Source organism: Galleria mellonella, unplaced genomic scaffold (genome assembly GCF_026898425.1).
Source record: "Galleria mellonella isolate WM207_F2 unplaced genomic scaffold, CSIRO_AGI_GalMel_v1 utg99, whole genome shotgun sequence".
Lineage (NCBI taxonomy): Eukaryota > Metazoa > Arthropoda > Insecta > Lepidoptera > Pyralidae > Galleria > Galleria mellonella.
Genome location: NW_026442184.1, coordinates 775,916 through 797,451, shown reverse-complemented (window position 1 = coordinate 797,451; position 21,536 = coordinate 775,916). Strand labels below are relative to the sequence as shown.

At 34.7% G+C, this 21,536-nt stretch overlaps 1 protein-coding gene across 2 annotated transcripts in view; it reads left to right on the top strand.

Moving 5' to 3' along the window:
* Positions 1 to 1,000: 1,000 nt before the first annotated feature.
* The window catches only part of LOC113521224 (E3 ubiquitin-protein ligase ZNRF2), a 153,700-nt gene continuing 133,164 nt past the window's right edge, over positions 1,001 to 21,536 (top strand). Inside the window, exon 1 of one of the 2 annotated variants that reach the window (XM_026906692.3) lies at positions 1,001 to 1,614. In XM_026906692.3, the coding sequence (XP_026762493.1) occupies positions 1,248 to 1,614 (367 nt within the window). In that variant the 5' untranslated portion in view covers positions 1,001 to 1,247. Of the gene's footprint in view, positions 1,615 to 4,421; positions 4,621 to 21,536 lie in introns of those variants that run through there. The other variant, XM_052903002.1, reaches the window with a different exon arrangement.

Sequence of the window (21,536 nt, the reverse complement as noted above, 5' to 3'; positions counted from 1 at the left end):
TTATCAAAGGTGGCCGGCACTAATTAAATATGTAGGTATCTACTAGCTGGTATTGTTAGTTGATATTATTATATTATTCGTTTATAAGTGATCGTGTGTTGAGACAAGTACTTATAAGACAAAAAGCAAAAAAAAAAAAAAACTAAAGCATTTGATATATTTACAAAATTCTATTTGTTTGTAAAAATTAAAAAAGAAATCATTTACCACCATAATTGAATTAGTTCAGGGGCTCCATTAAAGTAAATTTATTTACGTGTAGCGTAAATAAATTTACTTTAATGGAGCCCATCTTTAGGTTATCGATTTACATATGTGTATTAAATTTCAATTCAATTTGTACAGTAGTTTCGAAAAAAATTAGCTATGATAGACGAGCAAAAAGACATATGCGAGTGTTCCTATAATGGATTTGTATTTCTTTTTTTTTTTGGAAGTACGGCAACCTAAAAAACAAACTTCCGGAATCCTGGTAATAGAAAAATATGTATAATTTATTGTTTATGTTCCTACTTAAAATATTGAATAAATGTTTTTCTATTTTTATTTTTATTTACGTTAGCATTTATTTATTTTAATTTACAATTTTTTTTTGCGCAGTACAATGTCTCAAGTTTTCCGTTTTATGGTTTCTTCAATTCAGCATTAAATAATTTTATAAAAAGCAGAACATAAATTTGCAACAAAATTTCAACGAATTAGATTTGAATTGAATCGCTTGATCCATAAGATCTTGCGACAAATATAAAACCAATTATATGAAGCTGAATATTTTTTATTTATTTGAATTTCTTACTAAGATTTTACTTGACTGTTTTTGTAAATTTCCAATGTAATATAAGTATTATGTTTTATATTGATTTTATTTCGTGATATTAAAATCATTAATTTTATCAATTTTTACCGAACGACTTGGTACTATATGTAAGTCAAAGATATAAGAAGCTAATGTTTTCGAACGAAAACTTGCGCAAATCCAAATGCGGCAAACTTCATACAAGAGACGTAAGTGTCAAAATTTTGCAGGACAGGAAGACACATGCAAACGCTGTTTACAATTTCCCTACTCCGACGATATCCCTGTGTTTGTTGTTTTGCAGTGTTGTTTTGGTTTGGACCACCTGCTCTTTTTCACATTCGTACAATGTCTTCCGATACCGCGGGTGCCGTGTTACTGTTGTGTTTGTGATCATAAAGAGCTTAAGTTTCTGTGTACAACGGGTGTGATTTGCGTAACGTAAATCGCTATGGGCGCAAAAGCGAGTACCGCAAATGGAGGGCAGAGTCCACGTACGAGGACATTCTCCACGAGCTCCAGCTCGGAGGTCGTATCCGGGGGTGCCGGGTTTAGTTTACTGCGCGCAATACCCGGGATTCAAGTGTCGAACGACCGTCAGCGAGCCAGGTCGTTGTCTTCTGTGCCAGATCTTCACGCTTCGCATGAGGCAATCGCGATTCCGCCAAATTCGCAGAGCTACGAGGCATCGGCTGCTGCGAGCCCCGACACGGACTCTAGTTCAAATGAGGAGGCTGGCCCGGTCGCCGGCACTTCCCTGTCGCTCGGCAGGGTTTATGCGGCTCACTCCTTGCCTTCACATATCTGGTCAATAAATGGTGAGTACACATAATCTATGTACAATACAAAAACAGTATTAACATTTCATGAATATGAGTAATCAAACTAAAAAAAATTTCAATTGGATAAGCAATTAATATTCACTTAAATTTCAAATTATAATTGGCTATAACTGTATTTTTTATTCAATTATAATGATACTGTAAGTAAAATTTCATAAATATATTATGTCAGTTACATCATTGATTTGCTGTATATTAAAAAAATATTTGACTTTAGGCAAGTTTTTGGGATAAAAAGTATCTATCTCATTTATTAAGTAGTGAAATGCTTCATTTGGTGTGATTGAACAACAAATGTTCTAAAAGCCTTTATAAACTATCTAAATAGTATAAATATTTCTTTCTTTCTATAAAAGAAGTTATGGAAATAAAAAAAAAAAACAAATTAAAAAGTTATAATATGTATTATGAATACTGATTATTCTGGCCCTTAGACATGTGGTTTGTATTTGACTTGCATAGAGAGCAGAAAGTTTTAATATTATAACTGCAATGTGTTAAGTATAAATAAACATGTATGATCCTCTTTATAAAACTAAGTTTATACTCCTATAATCTATAATCAAGAATTAGTAAGTGGATATATAAAAGGAGATTGAGAATTCACACTATATTGTACACACTACAGGTTCGATCCAGCCGTTGCTATATTTCGGTTTATTATGTGATTTTATTGTTAAAAGTTTGATAACCTTACATTTTATTTTAGTTGTAAAAATATAGTGTAAACTCATGTTTTTACTTGTAATGTGAACTTATTTCGACTTATGTAACATATACAACTAGAAATGTGTGTGACACAACAAAATACAAGTGAATTGAGACCCATCGCCTTTTTGAAGTTTTAAAATTATAGACAAGTAGCATTGAGTAACACATTTAATCTTGCAGCAATATCTTCACTCTCAGTGTTAGCAAGATTTAAGAGCATTAATCTCGCAAGTGCTTGGTATTTTGTGAGATCTCATACAGATTTGAGTAATACCCAAATTTCAGGAACGTAGATTGTTAATGAAACTTGATAGACTGAATAAATTAAATAGGATTGATATTATATTTATCTTTTTTATGTCCAGTAATTTGGATAATATATTTTTAGGTATATTCAATATAATTGCTTACTTTTCTTTTAGAGTTTTAAGTAAAAAATTATAAAATCAAAAATTTTCCAACAAACTCGAAATCACTGGTATTTGGGTTATTGAGAGTTTTGACATTTGAAAATTACATACATAATATATTTTGTATTACTGTGGCTCACACTGACAGTATCAGTTTGTGTTGCTTTTTATGTTCTTTTCTCTTTTTCTGTTTGTTTTTTTTTTATACAACTTAGAATGGCAAACAAGCTGACGGCCCACCTGATGGAAAGTGGTAATCTATAGACATGAGCAGTACTATGGACGTAACAGAGTATACTGTTTAAAGTGTAAGTTTATTTATTTTTGTTGTTATGTGTGTGTTGTAGATATAAATAAATTTATTATATATTTGTATTCATGTAATATACTATTGTAGGTAGGTATATGATGTTAAGGTCAACACAGTGAATGGTGGTATTTTCATGGTGGTTGCTTGCTCCAGCATGTTGCTCCTGGATAGTGTGGTATACAGATATTTACAGAGTTCCAACAAAACATAGATATAGAAGTTTTGTAAAGTGGACAGCTAATGAGAGGTCCTAAAAATAAAAACAAATTAAAAAAGCATTTAAATCCAATAGGTACTACTGTTTAGATATTAATATTATAAAGAGGAAAGATTTAAACTTAAAAACTACTCAACCAATTTTAAAAATTCTTTCTCATATAAAAAGTTAGTTTATCAGTGAGTAATATAAGCTATAAAATACTTTCAATAATTCTATTTTTCCATGTGAAGCCAGGGCAGATCACTAGTTGATAATAATAGTTACTAGGAGTCTTTATCTATTTTGTTTTTTATTTTCAATTTTTTTTTTGAGGTTCCTTAATAAAAAGTGTTTTATATGAAAATAATAATTTTCTCTGTTGGCAAAATATTATAAGTTACTGTAATATTGTAGTTATAAAGTACATTTTTCAAGTGTTCAATAATATTACATTTAGGTACTTAGTGGTGATATTAAATTTAGGTGAGTATAAAAATAAGTAACATCTTGCAGATATAGTTGTTTGTTTAGATTGAGAAGCAATTATTTGGTATGATACCTTGATCAAATCATTCAGTAATTGGCTTCCACCACTGTTTGGCACAAAAAATGTCCTGACCCCATTTGTGGTTAAAAGTAATGTTGATGACTGCCTTACATTGTTATTGTTGTTATTGTATTGTTGTTAAGCTTGTGCTTTTAAGCTCTTCACTATTTCTGTATCGATTTTGATGATTTTCTGTACTAAAAGTGTACCGTTATTGCTGCAAATAAATTTGATTTATTCATACACTTACATTGTGTATATATAAGTCTATCAGGTCGACCCCCACGCGGGTCCCCCTGAATACCATCATGGTTAATTCTTGTGGAATTCATCACAATTTACTAACTGGTCCATTTCGTGTAAGCGAGGTTACCATTTTATTCTCATTCATTAACTTAATTGCCCCATGAATTAAAGTTAGTTTCGAACAATGTATACAAAAGAAAGCTTTTTCTCAACCAGAACTTATATCTATACAATCGACGTGTGAGCGGTGCGTCCGTTCGTCTAGCGACTTTGGTGTACCATAATAAATCGCGGCCGCTTTTCCGGGTTGCCGGTGCGCCTACGCAGGTTTTCAGTTCAGTCGCATCTGTGCCGTCGTAGTGACCACACCGCGTCATGTACCGCCGCCGTTATCGCACCACCCTCGGCCTGGGCTTGGGCTCCTCGTTTTCATCCACCTTCTCCACCACCCTGTCCTTCCGGACGACCACCACAACAGCAGCGGACACCGTGAGGTCGGACGCGCGCGCCACCGCCGCCAAACTTAAGTCCAAGTACGAAAGCGCCGGGACAGCGCAAGGTGCGTTTTTGGAGCTGATGTGTTAATTTTTTTTTTAAATGGAGTATATTTTTTAATGGGTTATAATGGAATGGCAACTCCATCCGCGCTCCATACACTGCCGGGCACCAGTGGACGATGATAGGTGAGGATGAGGCAGGTCAGTTAGCCCACCGTGACGAATTCAACAAGAATTGTTCACGATGGCTTTCAGAAGGAACCACGTGGAGGTCGACCTAAAAGGGCATATTGCTAGCAATGGGGCTGTCAAACTTCATTGCTAACAATCTCTTTCTCCCCCGAAATAAATGGAGTAGTAAACCAGTCTGTGCTATTGAGCTATGCTGGGGATACCAGTGAGGATGATAGATGAGGATCGAAGGTTGGTTGGTTGGTTCAGTTGTAGTCAATATATGTTGGATAGGAGCTGTCTGCTGTGAGATCTCCAAAAATGTGTTGCTCCGATAATTTTTTAAGGATTTTTTTAAACAAGCATACCGTCTGTTCGATGGTCGACATTTGCCATAGTCTTTTCAAGCCTACTTTGGCAGAAGTGTCACATGTGCGTTGTCCTGAAAAAACCGTTTTCAAGAACTTCATACTGTCTTATAACTGATGGTTATTTGAGAATTATGTTAACTGAAAGATAGTTAAGCGATACATTGTATAAAAACTGTAAGAGAACGTGTCTCTGCGTGGTTTATTTATAGATAATTGCTATATATAACAATTTATTTACATAAATGTTAAACATATTTAACTGGGTAAGCTTGAGGTTTTGTAAGCTGAACTTTTTTATTTTCCCCGGGAAAAGACACTTTCCAGCAGCTATATGCTGATGTAGATTTTGAGTTGTGCCCACACCAAATTTCATCGGAATCCGTCCAATAGTTTTTGCATAACGCTCGCGCTGTTATAAAGACAAAATATCGAAAAAAGAAATGTTTGATATCCAAAATGATAAAAATCTTACACTAATTCAAAGAAAATACTTCATAAATAGATGGGTCTCGTTATAGTTTTGTTACATTGTAGATTTTCCCAAAGTAGTAATGTAATCTGCTTACTTAATATACTTATGTAAATAAATAAATAAAATTAATTCTGACTCGCCTTAGACTTCCATTGTCTAAATTGAAAAGAATAATTACATATAAAAAAAAAATCTGTACCATGATTTTACATTTTCTCCCTTCGCTTTGGGCACAGACAATGTAATACTGTACTTTGGGGTGTCCCATCACCCGTATTAGCGAGGATGGGACATCTAGTTTGACTGAGTGTACCAAATTAGGAAAAAAAAATCTAGTTACTTTTCCTAACAAACGTGTGAGTATAACAGTTTTTTAGTGGGTGATAATGGAATGGTAGCTCCACCCGCGCTATCGGTATACACCGGCGGGGCACCAGTGAAGAATGATAGGTGAGGATGAAACAGGTCAGTTAGCCCATCGTGACGAATTCGACAAGAATTGTTCACGATGGTTTTCAGAAGGAACCACGTGGAGGTCGACCTAAAAAGGCATATTACTAGCAATGGGGCTGTCAAACTTCATTGCTAACAACCTCTTTTTCCCCCGAAATAAATGGAGTAGTAAACCAGCCTGTACTATTGAGCTATGCTGGGGAGGCCAGTGAGGATGATAGATGAGGATCGAAGGTTGGTTGGTTGGTTCAGTCGTAGTCAATATATGTTGGACAGGAGCTGTCTGTCTGCTGTGAGATCTCCAAAAATGTGTTGCTCTGATAATTTTTTAAGGTTTTTTTTTAACCAACCCTACCGTCTGTTCGATGGTCGACATTTGCTATATATATTGGGCATATTGCTAGCAATGGGGCTGTCAAACTCCATTGCTAACAATCCGTTTGCCCCCCGAGTATAACAGTTACCCTATATACAACCTTATAGCTACGAATACTAGCACTTCGATTAATCAGCTGATAAATTATTAAAACTCCCATCATTCTGTTACTATTTTGGTTAATGACGTGAACCCGCCTTCAGATACTCGGAATAATAACCGTTAATCACGTTCAGTAGGTCTAGATATCCTGGAGTTGATGTAATTAAATTATTTTATTAAAATTGGCTCAATGTAAATGCTGTTCTTTAATTTGACCCATACTATTAAGTAAACTGAAAAAAACTTGAGTTTCATTCTCGTACAGTTTTGTATTTTGCTTGATTTCTTAGTTAGTTTTGGTTGGTAACATGTCGTGGTTTTAATGTAACATGTCCTTGGTTTAATATAGTGTTATAATGTTTATTTTATTCATTTTTTTAACTTGTTCCGACATCAAATTCCGTCCAAAGTTTTTCAGCAGCGTTCCTCTTAAAACATCTCTAAAAGCCTAACTGCTGATTCCAATCTACTTGCCAAGCGTGGCTTCTATTGGAAAAACCCCCCTTATGGGGAAGGCTTATGTCCAGCAGTGGACAGTTAATGACTGAAATAATAATAATAAAGTGTTACAATGATATAATATAGATGATCAACTATTACAAGTTATTCCAAAGAGTATTACTTTTATTTTTTTATTTTGCAATACTAACAACTGTAATAGATATAAAATGCATTCACGACAAGTTCGAAAGTGACATCCTAAATGCTATTAAACTTTGAATGGTGCGATGCAACGTCGGCCATCGCTCGTAATACGCTCACAAGCTGAAAATTTAACCACGCCAGTCTTGTATCTGGCCGTGTTAAATATTTTAATACCAATTTGAACGTTTACGACTCACTGGAAAGCTGGTCTCCCGCCGGACACGTCTACATTTATGATTTATCCAGTTGTTATCCATAATGTTTATCTGACATAGATTCTATTTGCAATATTATTTATCGCGTAATGGATTTTGCGACGTTTGTGTATACAATACTTATGTGGTAAATAAAAATTGGTACTGTTTATATTTATAGGCGGTTACCACTTGCCGTCGGTTGGTCAAGTCGGATTGTTTTTTTAAATGAAATGGTAATTCCGCCTGCCTTATCGGTATATGTTGGCGGGACACTAGTGAGGGGCAGTGGGAGGAAGGGGTTAGTCTCCGTTGCTATCAATGTACCCTATCAGGTCGACCTCCACGCGGTTCCCCCTGGAAACTATCGTGACAAATTTATCGTTCAATTAGTCATGATAGCCATCGTGGTAAATTCTCATGGAATTCTTCATGATGGGCTCCACAAAGTCTCCCACTTTGTACAAAAGTCGTTTGCTTGGGCACTTCTGTCCTATTCGTGTTTCAACCGTAAAGCAGTTGTGTTTGCATGGCTGTGTTTCGGTTTGAAGGGTGAGATATGGCGTGAATTTACAGGGTACAGTGGAATAACAGCTGAGTCCTCAGGAATGGCAACGCATGGGGGATGTCAGGGGCGAAACAGTTATGTTATGTCCATTGTACTACTCATGTCCATTGTACCACTTTCCATCAGGTGAGCCGTCAGCTTGTTTGCTATTTTAAGTCGTATATATAAAAAAAAAATATGCAAAATATATAGACGAAAACGCGGGCGATAACTACTTAGTCGTTTATTAAAATTACGCAATACCAATTTCAATTGAGTTTTGTAATCAAAAAGTTTGAACGAGCAATAATGTACTTACCAATTTTAAGATGAACAAAACAAGAAAAGTTGCGGCTTATGGTATTATTGCTGTTAATACATTGTACACAGATGGCGCTCGCGGCGGCTTAAGGGGGTTCATACCGAAACTTGTTGAAGTGCGGCAATGTTGGAGGTTCTTTTAACGGATGATGATGGAATGATAGACTTACTTGCGCTATCGGTATACGCTGCCGGGTACTAGTGAGGGATGATAGGTGAGGCTGAAAGCATATAAGTTAGCCCATTGTAACTAATACAACAAGAATAGGTTACAGTGGTTTCAAAGGAGGATCGGCGCGATGAGGTCCACCTGTCAGAATATATTGCAATCTATCCTATTTAAGAGCTGCGCTCTTGTCGGCGGAGCTCTTGACACTCACTACGATTTTCAGCGAGTCTCTTCACCTCTTGATACGACACGACACCAACTCCTTCCTTGATCTGCCTGATGTAACTATGCCTCGGTTTCCCTCTCCCCCTCCTTCCTTCTATCTTACCTTCTATTATAATGTTCATAAGTTCGTCGTGTTGTATCAAGTGTCCCAGCATTTTTCCCCTTCTGTCCTCAATAGTTCTAATAATTTGTCTTTTTTCCTTAACCCTAAGCAGGACCTCCTCATTGCAATGGAGCCGCTATTCCCCATTACTGATAGTTCTATTCCCTCCGTAATGTTGGAGTTATCTGACAATTTAAAATAACATTTAAACAATCCTTACATGCATAGATACATATCCATCTTGCCTACCTCCCATTAGAGCAAGCAGAGACAATAGAACCCCAAACAATCCCCATTATTAATATAACTAGCTCTTACCCGCGACTTTGCCCGAATGACTGGGATATATTTACTGACCGGGATAAAATCCTTCTCCATTCCATATAGTATGTGTGTACTAAAATCAATAGTGATTGGTTAAGCTGTCAAGGCGCTATAAAGTAACAAACAAACTCACTTTCACATTTATAATATTTGTTTAGTTTTATTTAAGGATTATCGAATTATTTTCTAATCATTTCAGATAATTCTGATGAAATAAGCTTAATGATTTTTATTGAACAAAAGTGGAATGGTAACCCTCGCCTACGCTATCGGTATACGGTAGTCTGGCACCAGTGAATGACGATAGATGAGGACTTTTTTTTTAATGGGTGAAAATGGTATGGTAACCCCGCCTGCGCTAACGGGATACGCTGGCGGAGCACCAGTGAAGGGTGATAGATGGGAATGAAAACAGGCCAGTTAGCCCATCATGAAGAATTCATCAGGAATTAACCATGATAGTTTCCAAGGAGAACCGATAGGTGAGGACTAATTCAAGTTAGTTGACCAATTAATCATAATGAATCCACTGTCGTGGTAAACGATAGTTCCCATAGGATATCTCAAACAGGTCAACCTGATAGTGAGTACCGCTAGTCCCCATTACAACATTATTTTTAATTTGCAAAAGATACTTTTTTAATTATACAGTACTATCATACCTACTTGTATAACAATTAGTCCATTACCCTGACGTTGTCTTGAAAAGATTGCTCTCAGCAATAAGACCGCCTTACTATACTTATACAATTGTATCGTTACATATATTAATTGTATTGCTTATTCCCTATATTGTATAATGCAAATAAAGTATACTCATTCATTCATTCATTCATTCAACAATTCCTTCCCCTAATAAGTTTGAGTATTTATTAACTCTTTATTGCACCAGAAACATAAAAATATATAATGACAATTGAACAGTTCAAGTGAAATACAGTAACATTAAATACAGATTAGAATATGTACATAAAGGTAAAAAAGACGGTCTTATTGCTAGAGGAATCATCATCATCGCAGCCACTATTTGTCCACTGTTGAACATAGGTCTCCCCCATAGAGTGCCCATAGAAGTTTGGGTATGACCGCTCCTAATACTGAACTTTCTTTTATTGCGGTGACATTGGGCAATCTCGCCGGCGGGCCGTCCGGGCCCGTCGCGACGTTACCGGGACAAGGTCTCCTGGGAAAAAATAAAAGCTCGTAACCCATCTTTCTAAGAGAAACAATAATATTATATTAAATAGACGCGAGAGTTATATAATGTATCTGTATTATAGTGATGTGTTTAGTTTGTGTGAACATTTATGTTTTTGTTTTTTTTTTTCAACCGACGTCGAAAAGAAGTTTCTTAATTCGGTTTTTTTTTTAATGTTATTAACAGATTGTTCCAAACAGTATACTCTGTTATGTCCATGGTACTGCTCATGTTTATAGGCGACGGTTACCACTTTCCATCAGGTGGGCCGTCAGCTTGTTTGCCATTCTAAGTTGTATAAAAAAAAAGATTTGGAAAATTTTCTTTTTATCTGAAAGGATATATTTACACATAGGTCCCACAGAAATTTTATAAAAATAAATAGATAGGGAGACTTTGTACAAGAGTCGTTTGCTTGAGTATCTCTGTCCCATTTGTGTTTCAACCGTAAAGTAGTTGTGTTTGCACGGCTGTGTTTCGGTTTGAAGGGTGAGATATGGCGTGAATTTACAGGGTACAGAGGGTTCAGAAGAATAACACCTGAGTCCTCAGGAATGGCAACGCATGGGGGTATCATGGGCGAAACAGTATACTCTGTTATGTCCATGGTACTGCTCATGTCTATAGGCGACGGTTACCACTTTCCATCAGGTGGGCCGTCAGCTTGTTTGCCATTCTAAGTTGTATAAAAAAAAAAAAGATTCAGTAGTTTTAAAATCAAAATAACTGTTTTTGCCACAAATGAAGTCGTTTTTGTTTTGGAACACAATCTCAAATTAAGTTGACAAGACTTTCAAACGAAAGTTTCAATTTATTCATATATTTTGTATGCGTATTTGATATCTTTGTCAAATCTGAATAGGTTTCAGTAATTATTTCTGCAACAAAAGAGGGGAATAAACTGACGGCGTCAATTCCCATATTTCTTGGCATCATATAAATTTTGTAACGATTGAAGCAGCAGTCGTTTTTATTTTTAGAGAAAAATTTTGTTTGTTGCGAAACAAAATCTACTCGTGCATCGTGTTTTAAATTCAAATCCCATCAAAAACACAAAGTGTAAAAAAATGCCAAGTCTCACAACGCAGTTCTGCCACTACAAAAAGTCGTGAGATGTAATGTCTCTCATGTTGTATAGATGTTCAACAACTTTGTTGTAAATTGTTATTTAAACAATTACTTATGAACAATTATAGTGACCGTATCAATATCTTTATTTGTATAATAATTATAATGGTTCGGCAATTGTACGGCGATATATTCTTCTAATAAAATACTTTATTATTAAGTGCATTGTTTAGATTAACTTAGTAATAGAAATAGTAGGTTTTGTATTAGATTATTCTTTTATAATTGCCATATCATGCGATTATCAAGTCATTATAATTATTATTTTTTATTATAACTATTTTTTCGCGTTCGTTAGTTACAAGTGCGATTCATTATTTGAAGGAATGAACGTAATTTTTAATAGTCATTATTTTTCATTTATTAATATTGAAATTGAATAATGAATTTTTCATTCTTCATGGGCGCTCTCTATCGTTAGAGAACTTTTTTTTTATACGACTTAGAATGGCAAACAAGCTGACGGCCCACCTGATGAAAAGTGGTATCGCCTATAGACACGAGCAGTACCACGGACACAACAGCTTTCTAAAATTAAAATTTTTGAAGTTTGTGAAATTACTGATCGGCTTTAATTAGAATTTTGATGATCGGCGTGTCATTTACAAATTTAAATTATTTTGACTTTAAAGATTCACATTCACATTTACATTCACATGATTAATTATTACGTATATTGGTATTATAGCCATTTATAGTATTTTCTCTTGATGTCTAAAAATTCAAACTTCTTGCCTTATTTACAATTAAGTTACAAAGGGGCCAAAAGTGCCGTGAGTCGCTTCAAGAAAAGGATGGTCCAGTTGTGCTTGACTTGTCAGGGTCACTGCCGTGCCTGACCTGATACATTAAATTTATTGTCTACGAAACATCATTAATATCTGGCTACTTGAATACTTTACTTGTCAATAGAAATAGAATGTTATGACGTTTAAAGTCGCTGTTTTTTTATTGCAGCTACTTTATATTTTTCAGAATTGATTTTAATTTTTAAACCCCGTTTAGGACCCCGTCGTGGGTGTAAAAACAAAATGGAACCCTGACGAAATTTGCCTCCATCTTTGAATTGCGCAAACTCAAGGAATTAGCTAAGTTAATTAACTTACCCTGCACACACGTATGAAATTGGATGTAATTAGCTTCGGGGATTTGTGGACTTCGCGCCAACTGACGATGTGTCTAACATTTGTACGATTTCTTACACTGTTTTTCCATCAAATGTATGTTACATTAACTTTGAAGGAAAACCAATGGAATATACTACTTCTGAATTGGCGTATCAATTCAAATTTCGATCATCAGGATCTATGAAAACCGCTTTTAATTTGGTACAATAGTTTTTGCGTTATACGAGAACAAACATACCAACGGCGGAATAGACAATCCTGTAACTCCGTTATTCCTTGTACGCACCACAAAGCTGCATGCGATTGCGTGCTTGTCGACTACTATCGGCGCCGCCGGTTCGCACCTGTACTGCTCAGTTTGCTCCCACTTATCAGGCTATTTCTCTGCTCAATTCTCTGATTGCTCAGCAGCCAGATATTGACATATTTAATGACAAAATAGATATATTTTTAAAATGTTGTTTAAAATGTTTAAGTTTGTAAAATAAACCTATGATATTAATAAATAAACAAATAAATAGGCAAACAGACAAAATTTTACGAATTACTGTTTCGATTACCATTGCTCTTATTAAGACTTTTCATAGCAATTTTTCTTAAACAGCTCCTCTGTATAGACATCAACTGCTTACAATTTTATTATACGAGTGTAAACAAGATTAAATGAGTGTTGATACCAAGTTTTGTTATTGTTATAATATAATTTATTATATTATCTTTCTTCTCATTTCCTATATCTACTTGTTGTCGACGTAGTATGTTTTTCTTTTCTATTTGTCTTAATTTGCAGTCATCTCTGTATTCATTCCTGTACTGGCCCATATCACCTTTCACACAGTCATCTGGGTCTTATTCTACATCTGCGACCATCCAAATTTATAACTTTTTTTTTACTATATTCTCTTCTCCTAATATAGTGTAAACATATGCTCATATTGTAGTCTATCGATTGTTCTCATGATCATTTTTGTAATTTGTTACTTTTAAACCACTTTCGAAAGGAGTTTCTCCATTACGACCTTTTATACTTCCGCGTTGCATGGTTTATGGTTTTTAAGATAACTTAAGTAAATTATCATAGTTTTCTAGTCTTTTATAAACAATAGATTCTACAATATTTGAAATGTATTATTTTGATATTTTTGTAATTGGATAGGGTTTAGGTATTCTATACTCTTTTAGCTAAATACATTTTTTGTTATCCACCTATACAGAATTAATCTATGACGTATTTACAAAATTGGTTCATATTCTGTTTTGAATAGGTACGTAGCTATAACTATATTTGGTAATAAATTGGAACGATAATTAAGTAAGACAAACAAGTAAGAACATCAAAGCGCTTCTATATCTAAGGCCTACGACTTCGCATGTTAAAGCGTAGATAAAATTAAAGGTCAATAAACCACTGGTTTTTTGATGTCATATTTAAAATGTATAGATTAATTTATCTGATTCGAAGGCATTCATCCAAATGATCCAGGCGATCTAGCAGTGAAATTTCTTTCAGGGATACCAGATTCTACCTCGGCGTTTACATTAGACCTATTACAGTCTATTTGATTTGTAGTGTCTGGTGGCCCCATTGGTTAAGTCGATCTCTGTCTCTCTCCACGGTAGGTCTCCTCTGGAAGCCATCCTCCTTTCTTCCTAATGAATTTGCCAAACAATAAACCAACTGACCTGACTTCACTCTCACCTATCACCCTTCATTAGTACCGTTGTATTTTCATCTATTAAACAAAATTCTATGACTCTATGATTTGCCTTCTCATATGAATTGTTGTCGTCGTATCAGACGTTAATTGTCTACTGCTGAACATAGTCTCCCTCATAAAGAGGGGTTTTGCCAGTAGTTGCCATGCTTGGCAGGCGGGTTAGCAACCGCAGTTTAGTTTTTGGTGATGTTTTAAGAGGGATATCTCTTTTGTCCATCCCTCTATTATACTCGGCTAGTAGCATCTTAATGCATAATAATACATACAAATATTTATTTGTATTTTCTTTGTCTGCTTCAAAGGTGAAGAAAAAAAAAAAACAAATTAGTTGATGGTTACTTGATTTTATTTTACATTTAAATATCGAAGCAAACTGCAGTGCCACATTGTATCACATAATGGGAAGTTAAAATATGTAAAGTAAATGCACTTTGGCTCCAAATGTCGAGTCGTGTTTTCATTGATTTTATGTAATGTTCCTTCAGTCCCTCCGCTTTTCTTGAACTGTATCGTTAATTCAAGACCTAATGTCATTACTCAATGCTTTTTGTATCAATTATTTTACGTTTGTTTATTTGGAATACTTATTTTTAAAATACTGTCTCTCTGCTCTGGTGAGAAAATGTTCGAAAAGGAACGATTATCAAGCGCAGATCTCAGGATCATCAGTCAAATAAGCGGCAAACGAATCTATCGACTTTTGGTTAGCGCACGCATGAGAAAGAACAAGACACCGATGTCGTTATCTCATCCCATATCATAAATTCGCTAGCGACAACGATTCTATTTATTCTATTCTTTTTTCTAGGGGACAAATATCTTCAGCTGGTTATTTGGATCAAATTAGCATTGAGGTTTTTTTTTCAATGGATGATAATAAAATAGTAACCGCGCCTCCGCATCGGCATACACTGGCGGGGCACCAGTGAGGGATGATAGGCGTGAACAAAAAGGCAGGTCAGTTATCCAACTGACCTATCTTTATTGACACCTGTCATCCTTCACTGGCTTCTCGCGAGTGTATACCCATAGCATAGGTGGGCTTACCATTCTATTATTGTCCATTTAAAAAAAATCCAGTATGTTACATTTATTAAAAATTAGACAAAGTTTAAATCATTACTCAATCAAGACCTATTGCAGTTAAACGCAAGTTATATTTAGCTGAGTGGTTGCCACCTGGTCTCATAGCGTTCGCGGCCCACTGACTTGGCCTAGATGCGCTTAAAATAGTGCGCGCGCGCAGCCCCCCGCGGCCTATTGGCAGCTGCCTATCGGGCAGGAAGTGGCACCGATATTTTGATGTAATCTATCGTTGTGAAGTGCAAAATTGTATGACGACAAGAGAATATCGGTCCACAGTGCAGGTTTCGTCCATTGCAGGATATTTTTGATTGACAAGTTTGTGACGTCTTTTTTTCGTATGTGGAATTAGGCCCTTTCGAGCAGGGAAGATTCAATGATATAGGCCTGTAGTATATGCCTGTCTTACATATAAATCTTCTTTTTTAACTCGATCTAATCTAATCTAATCGATCTATGATCTTCTTTCATAACTCGTACTATACGTCATATATCGCCCCTAAAAAATACTTTGACTGTTAATATAAAAAAAAAAGACTAGTACATCACATACAGAAAAATATCCTTTTAACAATTTCTGTCTTAGTATTATACATATAGAAAACTGCATTACGCTTACGATGTAGTTTCAATGACGAATTCTACTTAAGGATTGAGATGTTCCCCAAGAGTTTCATATAGATATATACATAGGATAATTTTAGACCCAAGTTAATTTATCATCACACTAAGTTTCATCAAAATCCATCTAGTGGTTTTCGCATGATGCATGTAAAGACACAGTCTAGTCATAGATTTATTATTCATATTATATTATATATAATACTAACTTTAAATATAACTTTCTTCACTAAGAATCCTGGATTTGAGATTAATGTTATTGAAATTAATAGTTAAATAAATTATCGTAAAATATTGTCATGTGCGTCTTCATAAATAAACCGAGATTACAATTGGTCAATAAATCAATGCTTTCTCATTTCGCATCCTCTTAATACACTCCTATTGAAGTCATCGAACTTCTAACAAACGGTCATGTGGCGTCCATAGCGTTTGCCAATCTAAATCCATTTGCACAATCAATAGTAGCCGGGTTTATTAACTCGGGTACGCAGTTCGATTCCTTGGAGCGCAGCCAGATCTGCTTCTCGCGGGCGGCTGAACGCCACCGGTCTGTGAACCTGAGATTTGGCGGCGTCTGAAAACAGACAGATGATCAAATGTGTTGATGACGCTTCCAACCTTCCGGTGAATGCTTTTTTTTTTGCGGTACTTCCATTTCAATCTTGACCTATAGTATATTGTAACAGTTTCATCGATAAATATTTAAACTAGTCAAAGACGATCAACCTGTTATTCTAGAGTCTGTCATAAAAACTGTCTTGTTGATCCGATGGATTCATCAAATCTTTTTATTCCCTAAAACCTCAATCGATGTAACGAATATTACTTAAAGATTTTGGGCCGCCAAATAATAGTGCTTTTTAACATTACAAAATATATCGATGACCAACGCTTTGTAGATCCAAACAAAGTAATAACATTTTGATGCAGAATGCGCAATCGCATATCTGCATTTAGATTTTGCTTTGCTGTCAGCAATTTTTTGTTTTTAAATGAATAACTGCTTTTTATTTCAAAAAATATATTTTCACAAAATTGATATGAGAACTATAATCAGCTGTCGATTACAAAAAGAATTGTTCAAATCGGTTCACAATTGGCAACGTAGTATTGTATACAGTTGGTTGCAAAAACTAAGGTCTCCGTATAGTTTCGCATGCTGCTACCGTACCTAATCACATTGACCTTGGTGACACAACATGTAGAGTGCAGTTCATGAAAAAAAAGACTCCGAAGGTCAGCACAGCGACAGTCTTCGCGAATTGTCGTGCGGCGGCGTGTATTTATAGTTTTCTTGCCTGTTGTACGAAGCAACGAGAGAGAGCTTGTCCGCGATCGATACGCAGCTTTGTTATAATTCCTACATCTGAACAGTTATAATACGACAGTAGAGCATGGAATACAATCGGCAATGTAACCAATTATTACTTTTATAGCAATGACGCATATTTTACTAATTTTTAAATTTTCCAAATCGATACATTATCATAACCTTCAAGAAAAGAGCATATTCTTTTTAAAAGGCCGGCAGCACACCTGCAGTGCCTTTGGTGTTGTGTGTGGCCATGGGCGGCGGTAGTCACTTACCATCAGGTGAGCCGCATGTTAGCGTTTGCCTCCTGTGTTGTAAAAAAAGCTTATATTTTGGATGATCTTGACGGTACAGCAGTTTAACGTATTGTATTATTATTCAAAGTAATTCTATCAGTTATATAGTATTTTATTCTCTGAAAATTACCTTGATGATGATATCTGCCGTTAATTGTGCACGGATGAACATAAGCATCCCCCTTAGGGGTTTTTGCTAGTAGTTGCCACGCTTGGCGGGCGGGTTGGCAACCGCAGTTAGGCTTTGATGATGTTCTAAGAGGGACGCTGCTACGTATCCCTCCAACGTCGCTTTTTACCATGCCCATGGTAAAAGAAGAAAATTACCTTACAACAGTTAATATATTAATGTTTTAAACCTTAAAATAAATGTCACCAACAACGAAAGTTATTGTTATTTTAATATAAATTTATAAGTTGAATATAAATAAGTAACAAAAACAATGATAAATGCCACGACACTTGTGTAACTAAATCACGTAAGATAAAATCCATATTTTATAGAATAAATTAATATTAGTAAATTATAATAATAACAATGGTTAATCTTATATAAAATAAAAATTGTAATCGAAATGAAATGTCTTGATTGGTATAATACATGTATATATAGCAAAAATAACTAGTCACAAGAAATGTTTCACAAAGGTTTGTAGTGTGAATAGATACTGAAAAGGCCACAGTGAAAAACATGTTTGTTTTCTTTATCTATGTGTAAGTTTACCATTTCCATGGCTTTTCACAAGCTGCGCAATCGGTTTGTTATTTCTTTCCAAAAAATAACAAACTAGTTGTTCGTGAAGTCGTTGTATTTATTCCAAATATAGTAAAAATTTAAATATTGTTAAATTTAATATTGTTAAATTAAATTTGGCGTTGAATGATTTATGATTTTATTTAGGTAAAACGAAACGTCGAGATAACATTGATCGTGTTCATAAAAACCAAATATCATCTCTAATTTTAACAGTTCTCAAAAATTGGAAATTTTTTAAACAATCCAAAATCATGCCAAACTTTTGATATAGAGGTTGTTACGTAGATTAATATCTCCCAGTCGTATGTATATCGAAACAAGTCCCCTTGGCAGTGACAGCGGGACTGCTATCTCATAATCTCGTAAATGTCGCATTAATTTATTTTTTTGCTTGAGATCAGCTAAAAATAATGTCTGTCTGAGTGAGACACATATTAGCAACTCTAAGTCGGAAGTGTCTGAGCACTCTTCCCTTGTTTTATCAGTGTTACCACTTAGTGACAAAAAGTGGTTCATTAAGTTATTAAAGCAGATCCAGGCACAAAGGAAACAGAGGGAGTTTAGATTCGAACTGTCTTAGGAATGCAGATTTTATTTTAATAATCTTCGCATAATATTTCAATGTAAGCTGATGCTAAAACTGACATTTAACTAATTGAAAATAACTAACTGACAGCTGAATTATACGAAACCTAAATATATATTTATCGGGTTCTGGCTGCACGGACAAAAATATAATGTTTGGGCCTCAAAACTTTCATACAGTATATTGAAATCTCACTTGCTGCAGGCTCTATAAAAATTGTCTACTTTGTTTGTCTTATTTCTGTCGCCAAGCAGGTTTCTTGCATGGCTCCAAGTTTAAGACATAATAGTATTAGTCAAGGTATTTATACCTTAAGAGCTGACAATATATGAGTATAATTATAAATTATTTACTATTAGAAAAAATGTAATCAATTTAATTTCAGAAACTTGATATTTCTTGATTTGGTTAATGAAATCTTACATGATAAATACGCTAAGCCGTATTTCACCAAGACTTTGTCATCGGAATTTTTTGTGGAGCTATTTTGATTGAAAGGTAAAAGTCACCTGTGTGATGTGAATCCAAAGAAAAGTTACTTTTGTTTCTAAATATGGAATTTTAGATTAAAGAAATTTAAAGGATTAATAAATAGAATGACCTCCAGTCAACAAATAAAAGCACTTAAAAATTATTATTTCACAAAAAAATATTTTTTTCCGTCATTGACAATTACAATTTATATTTAACTAAAAACAAATAGCTGAAATATTCGTCAGACATTAGCTATCATCGCCTATAATGTTTTTTTTTTCATAGAAAATGATTCAAGAATTGTATGTTTCTTTGTCATATCTTTCTTTGGTACGTTATAGGCACCAATATTTATAGTAAATCGTAAAGATTTCATGATTAAACAAGATCATTTGGTTGTAATATAGATATTAATTATGTTACGTAGTATGTATAAGCTAGAAAAGTAAATTAACAAAAATTGATCATTAAAAAGTTTCTACCTACCATCAGAACTTTACACTGTTGCAAAATTTAAAATTCAGACTATAAAAAGTTCCGGTAGCTTATCGAGGACGTTGGAGTAGTCGGAATACGGGCTTGGTTCTGAAAATTTTCAAAACAACATCGGAAGAAACCCTTCAACAGTTGAACAGTTCGTGTTATTTGCGATTCGTGGAAATTTCCCTTAATTCGGAACCAAATTGAATCCGTTTTGTAAATGAAAACACACCTTGTTCTCAATTATTTGTGAGTTTCGTTGACGAAGTTGAGTCCAGGACTTGTACAGTTGTGATTGTGGTCTATTTCACTTTACCTTTTACTCAAAAGTTTCCAGCGTAAGTTGTTTTAGTTCGTAGCTTGTTCATTTTCGCAGTCGACGTGATACTTTTCTTATGACAGAAGCTAGGTTTCGTTTAAGTGAATGTTTTAGACGTTACTGTAAGTTATTATTATATCCAGTTAATTTTCGTTGAATCAGTTATAATGTAGCTAGAAGACCGCATCAAAACTTTACGTCTTGATGGAACTTCTGCTGACGTATTTAATGTGGTTTAAATCCTGCTGATATAGTTTTGATATACTCGTATTTAAACTGCATTAAGTCATTGGTACTTAATTAATATGGTTTGTTTCTATATCTGTTGTATTGCAGAAATGTTTTAGTTGCTTTAACTAAGACAGCCTTACCTTACTCCCTAAGTAAGTAACCAATGCCAGTGTCATAGTGGACTAATCTGTAAGATAAAAGTTTTCATTGTCTGTCTCGAATGTTTTAGTCTTGTTGCCATTTCAGCCGCAAAACATGTGATTTTCTATATAAAAATAGGGTTATTCAACTCATGAAACCATAAACGTCAAGATTTGGAACAGCTTCAAATGGATACAAATAAATGAAAAAAAAAAAAACATAAAATGTCCAGTTTTGAAAACTTTTATATGGGCCACTAGCTATATTACATGACAACGTATTGTAATAATATAGAGCACAGCTCAGATTGAGGTGAGTGCGCCAAGTACGGATAATATATCGTCTCTACACAATAGGCTGTCTGGAGCCTTGGTTCGCAGCGTGTAGTATCGTCTCGGTACTTGATATCGCAAATGGGTTGCTTGATTTGTCCTGTTAGTGATTTACTGTCTTAATAACGTTTCGTAAGCTATCCGGATTATCACATTCACTTGTTGACTTCATTATCGTCGTGTTTCTCTGTCTGATCCATAAGGTTTCTAGTGATGTGAGCAGATAAAGTAAGATCGTCTTCAAAAAATATATAAATTTGGATTCCTGTACTTTGTACTTTGCAATTTTGTATTAAAGAAATTAGATTTAGATTAATATATTATAGTATCAGAAATATTATTGCTGTTTCCTACTGGAGAATTGGAAATAGTCAATACTAAATACTTTTATTATAGTTTTTATACTTTAGTACTATTAATATTTGGTGTCACAGCATGATCACGTGCTTTCGAATTTATTGTCATATTAATATTTACTGAAAACTATTTCCTTGTATATAAAACACAGATTTTTCCATATAATCAAGTTGTCAGACGCGTGATACTTTGGTTGTTTGCCAAATTGCAATTTATGCCTTGACGCAAACGCCTCCTCTTCAGGCTTAGATGAATTTATATAAATTAATTTCATATTGTATGTTTTTTTTTTTATTTTTTTTTAGTCTGACCTTACCCGTGTAATATCCATCCGCATGTAGT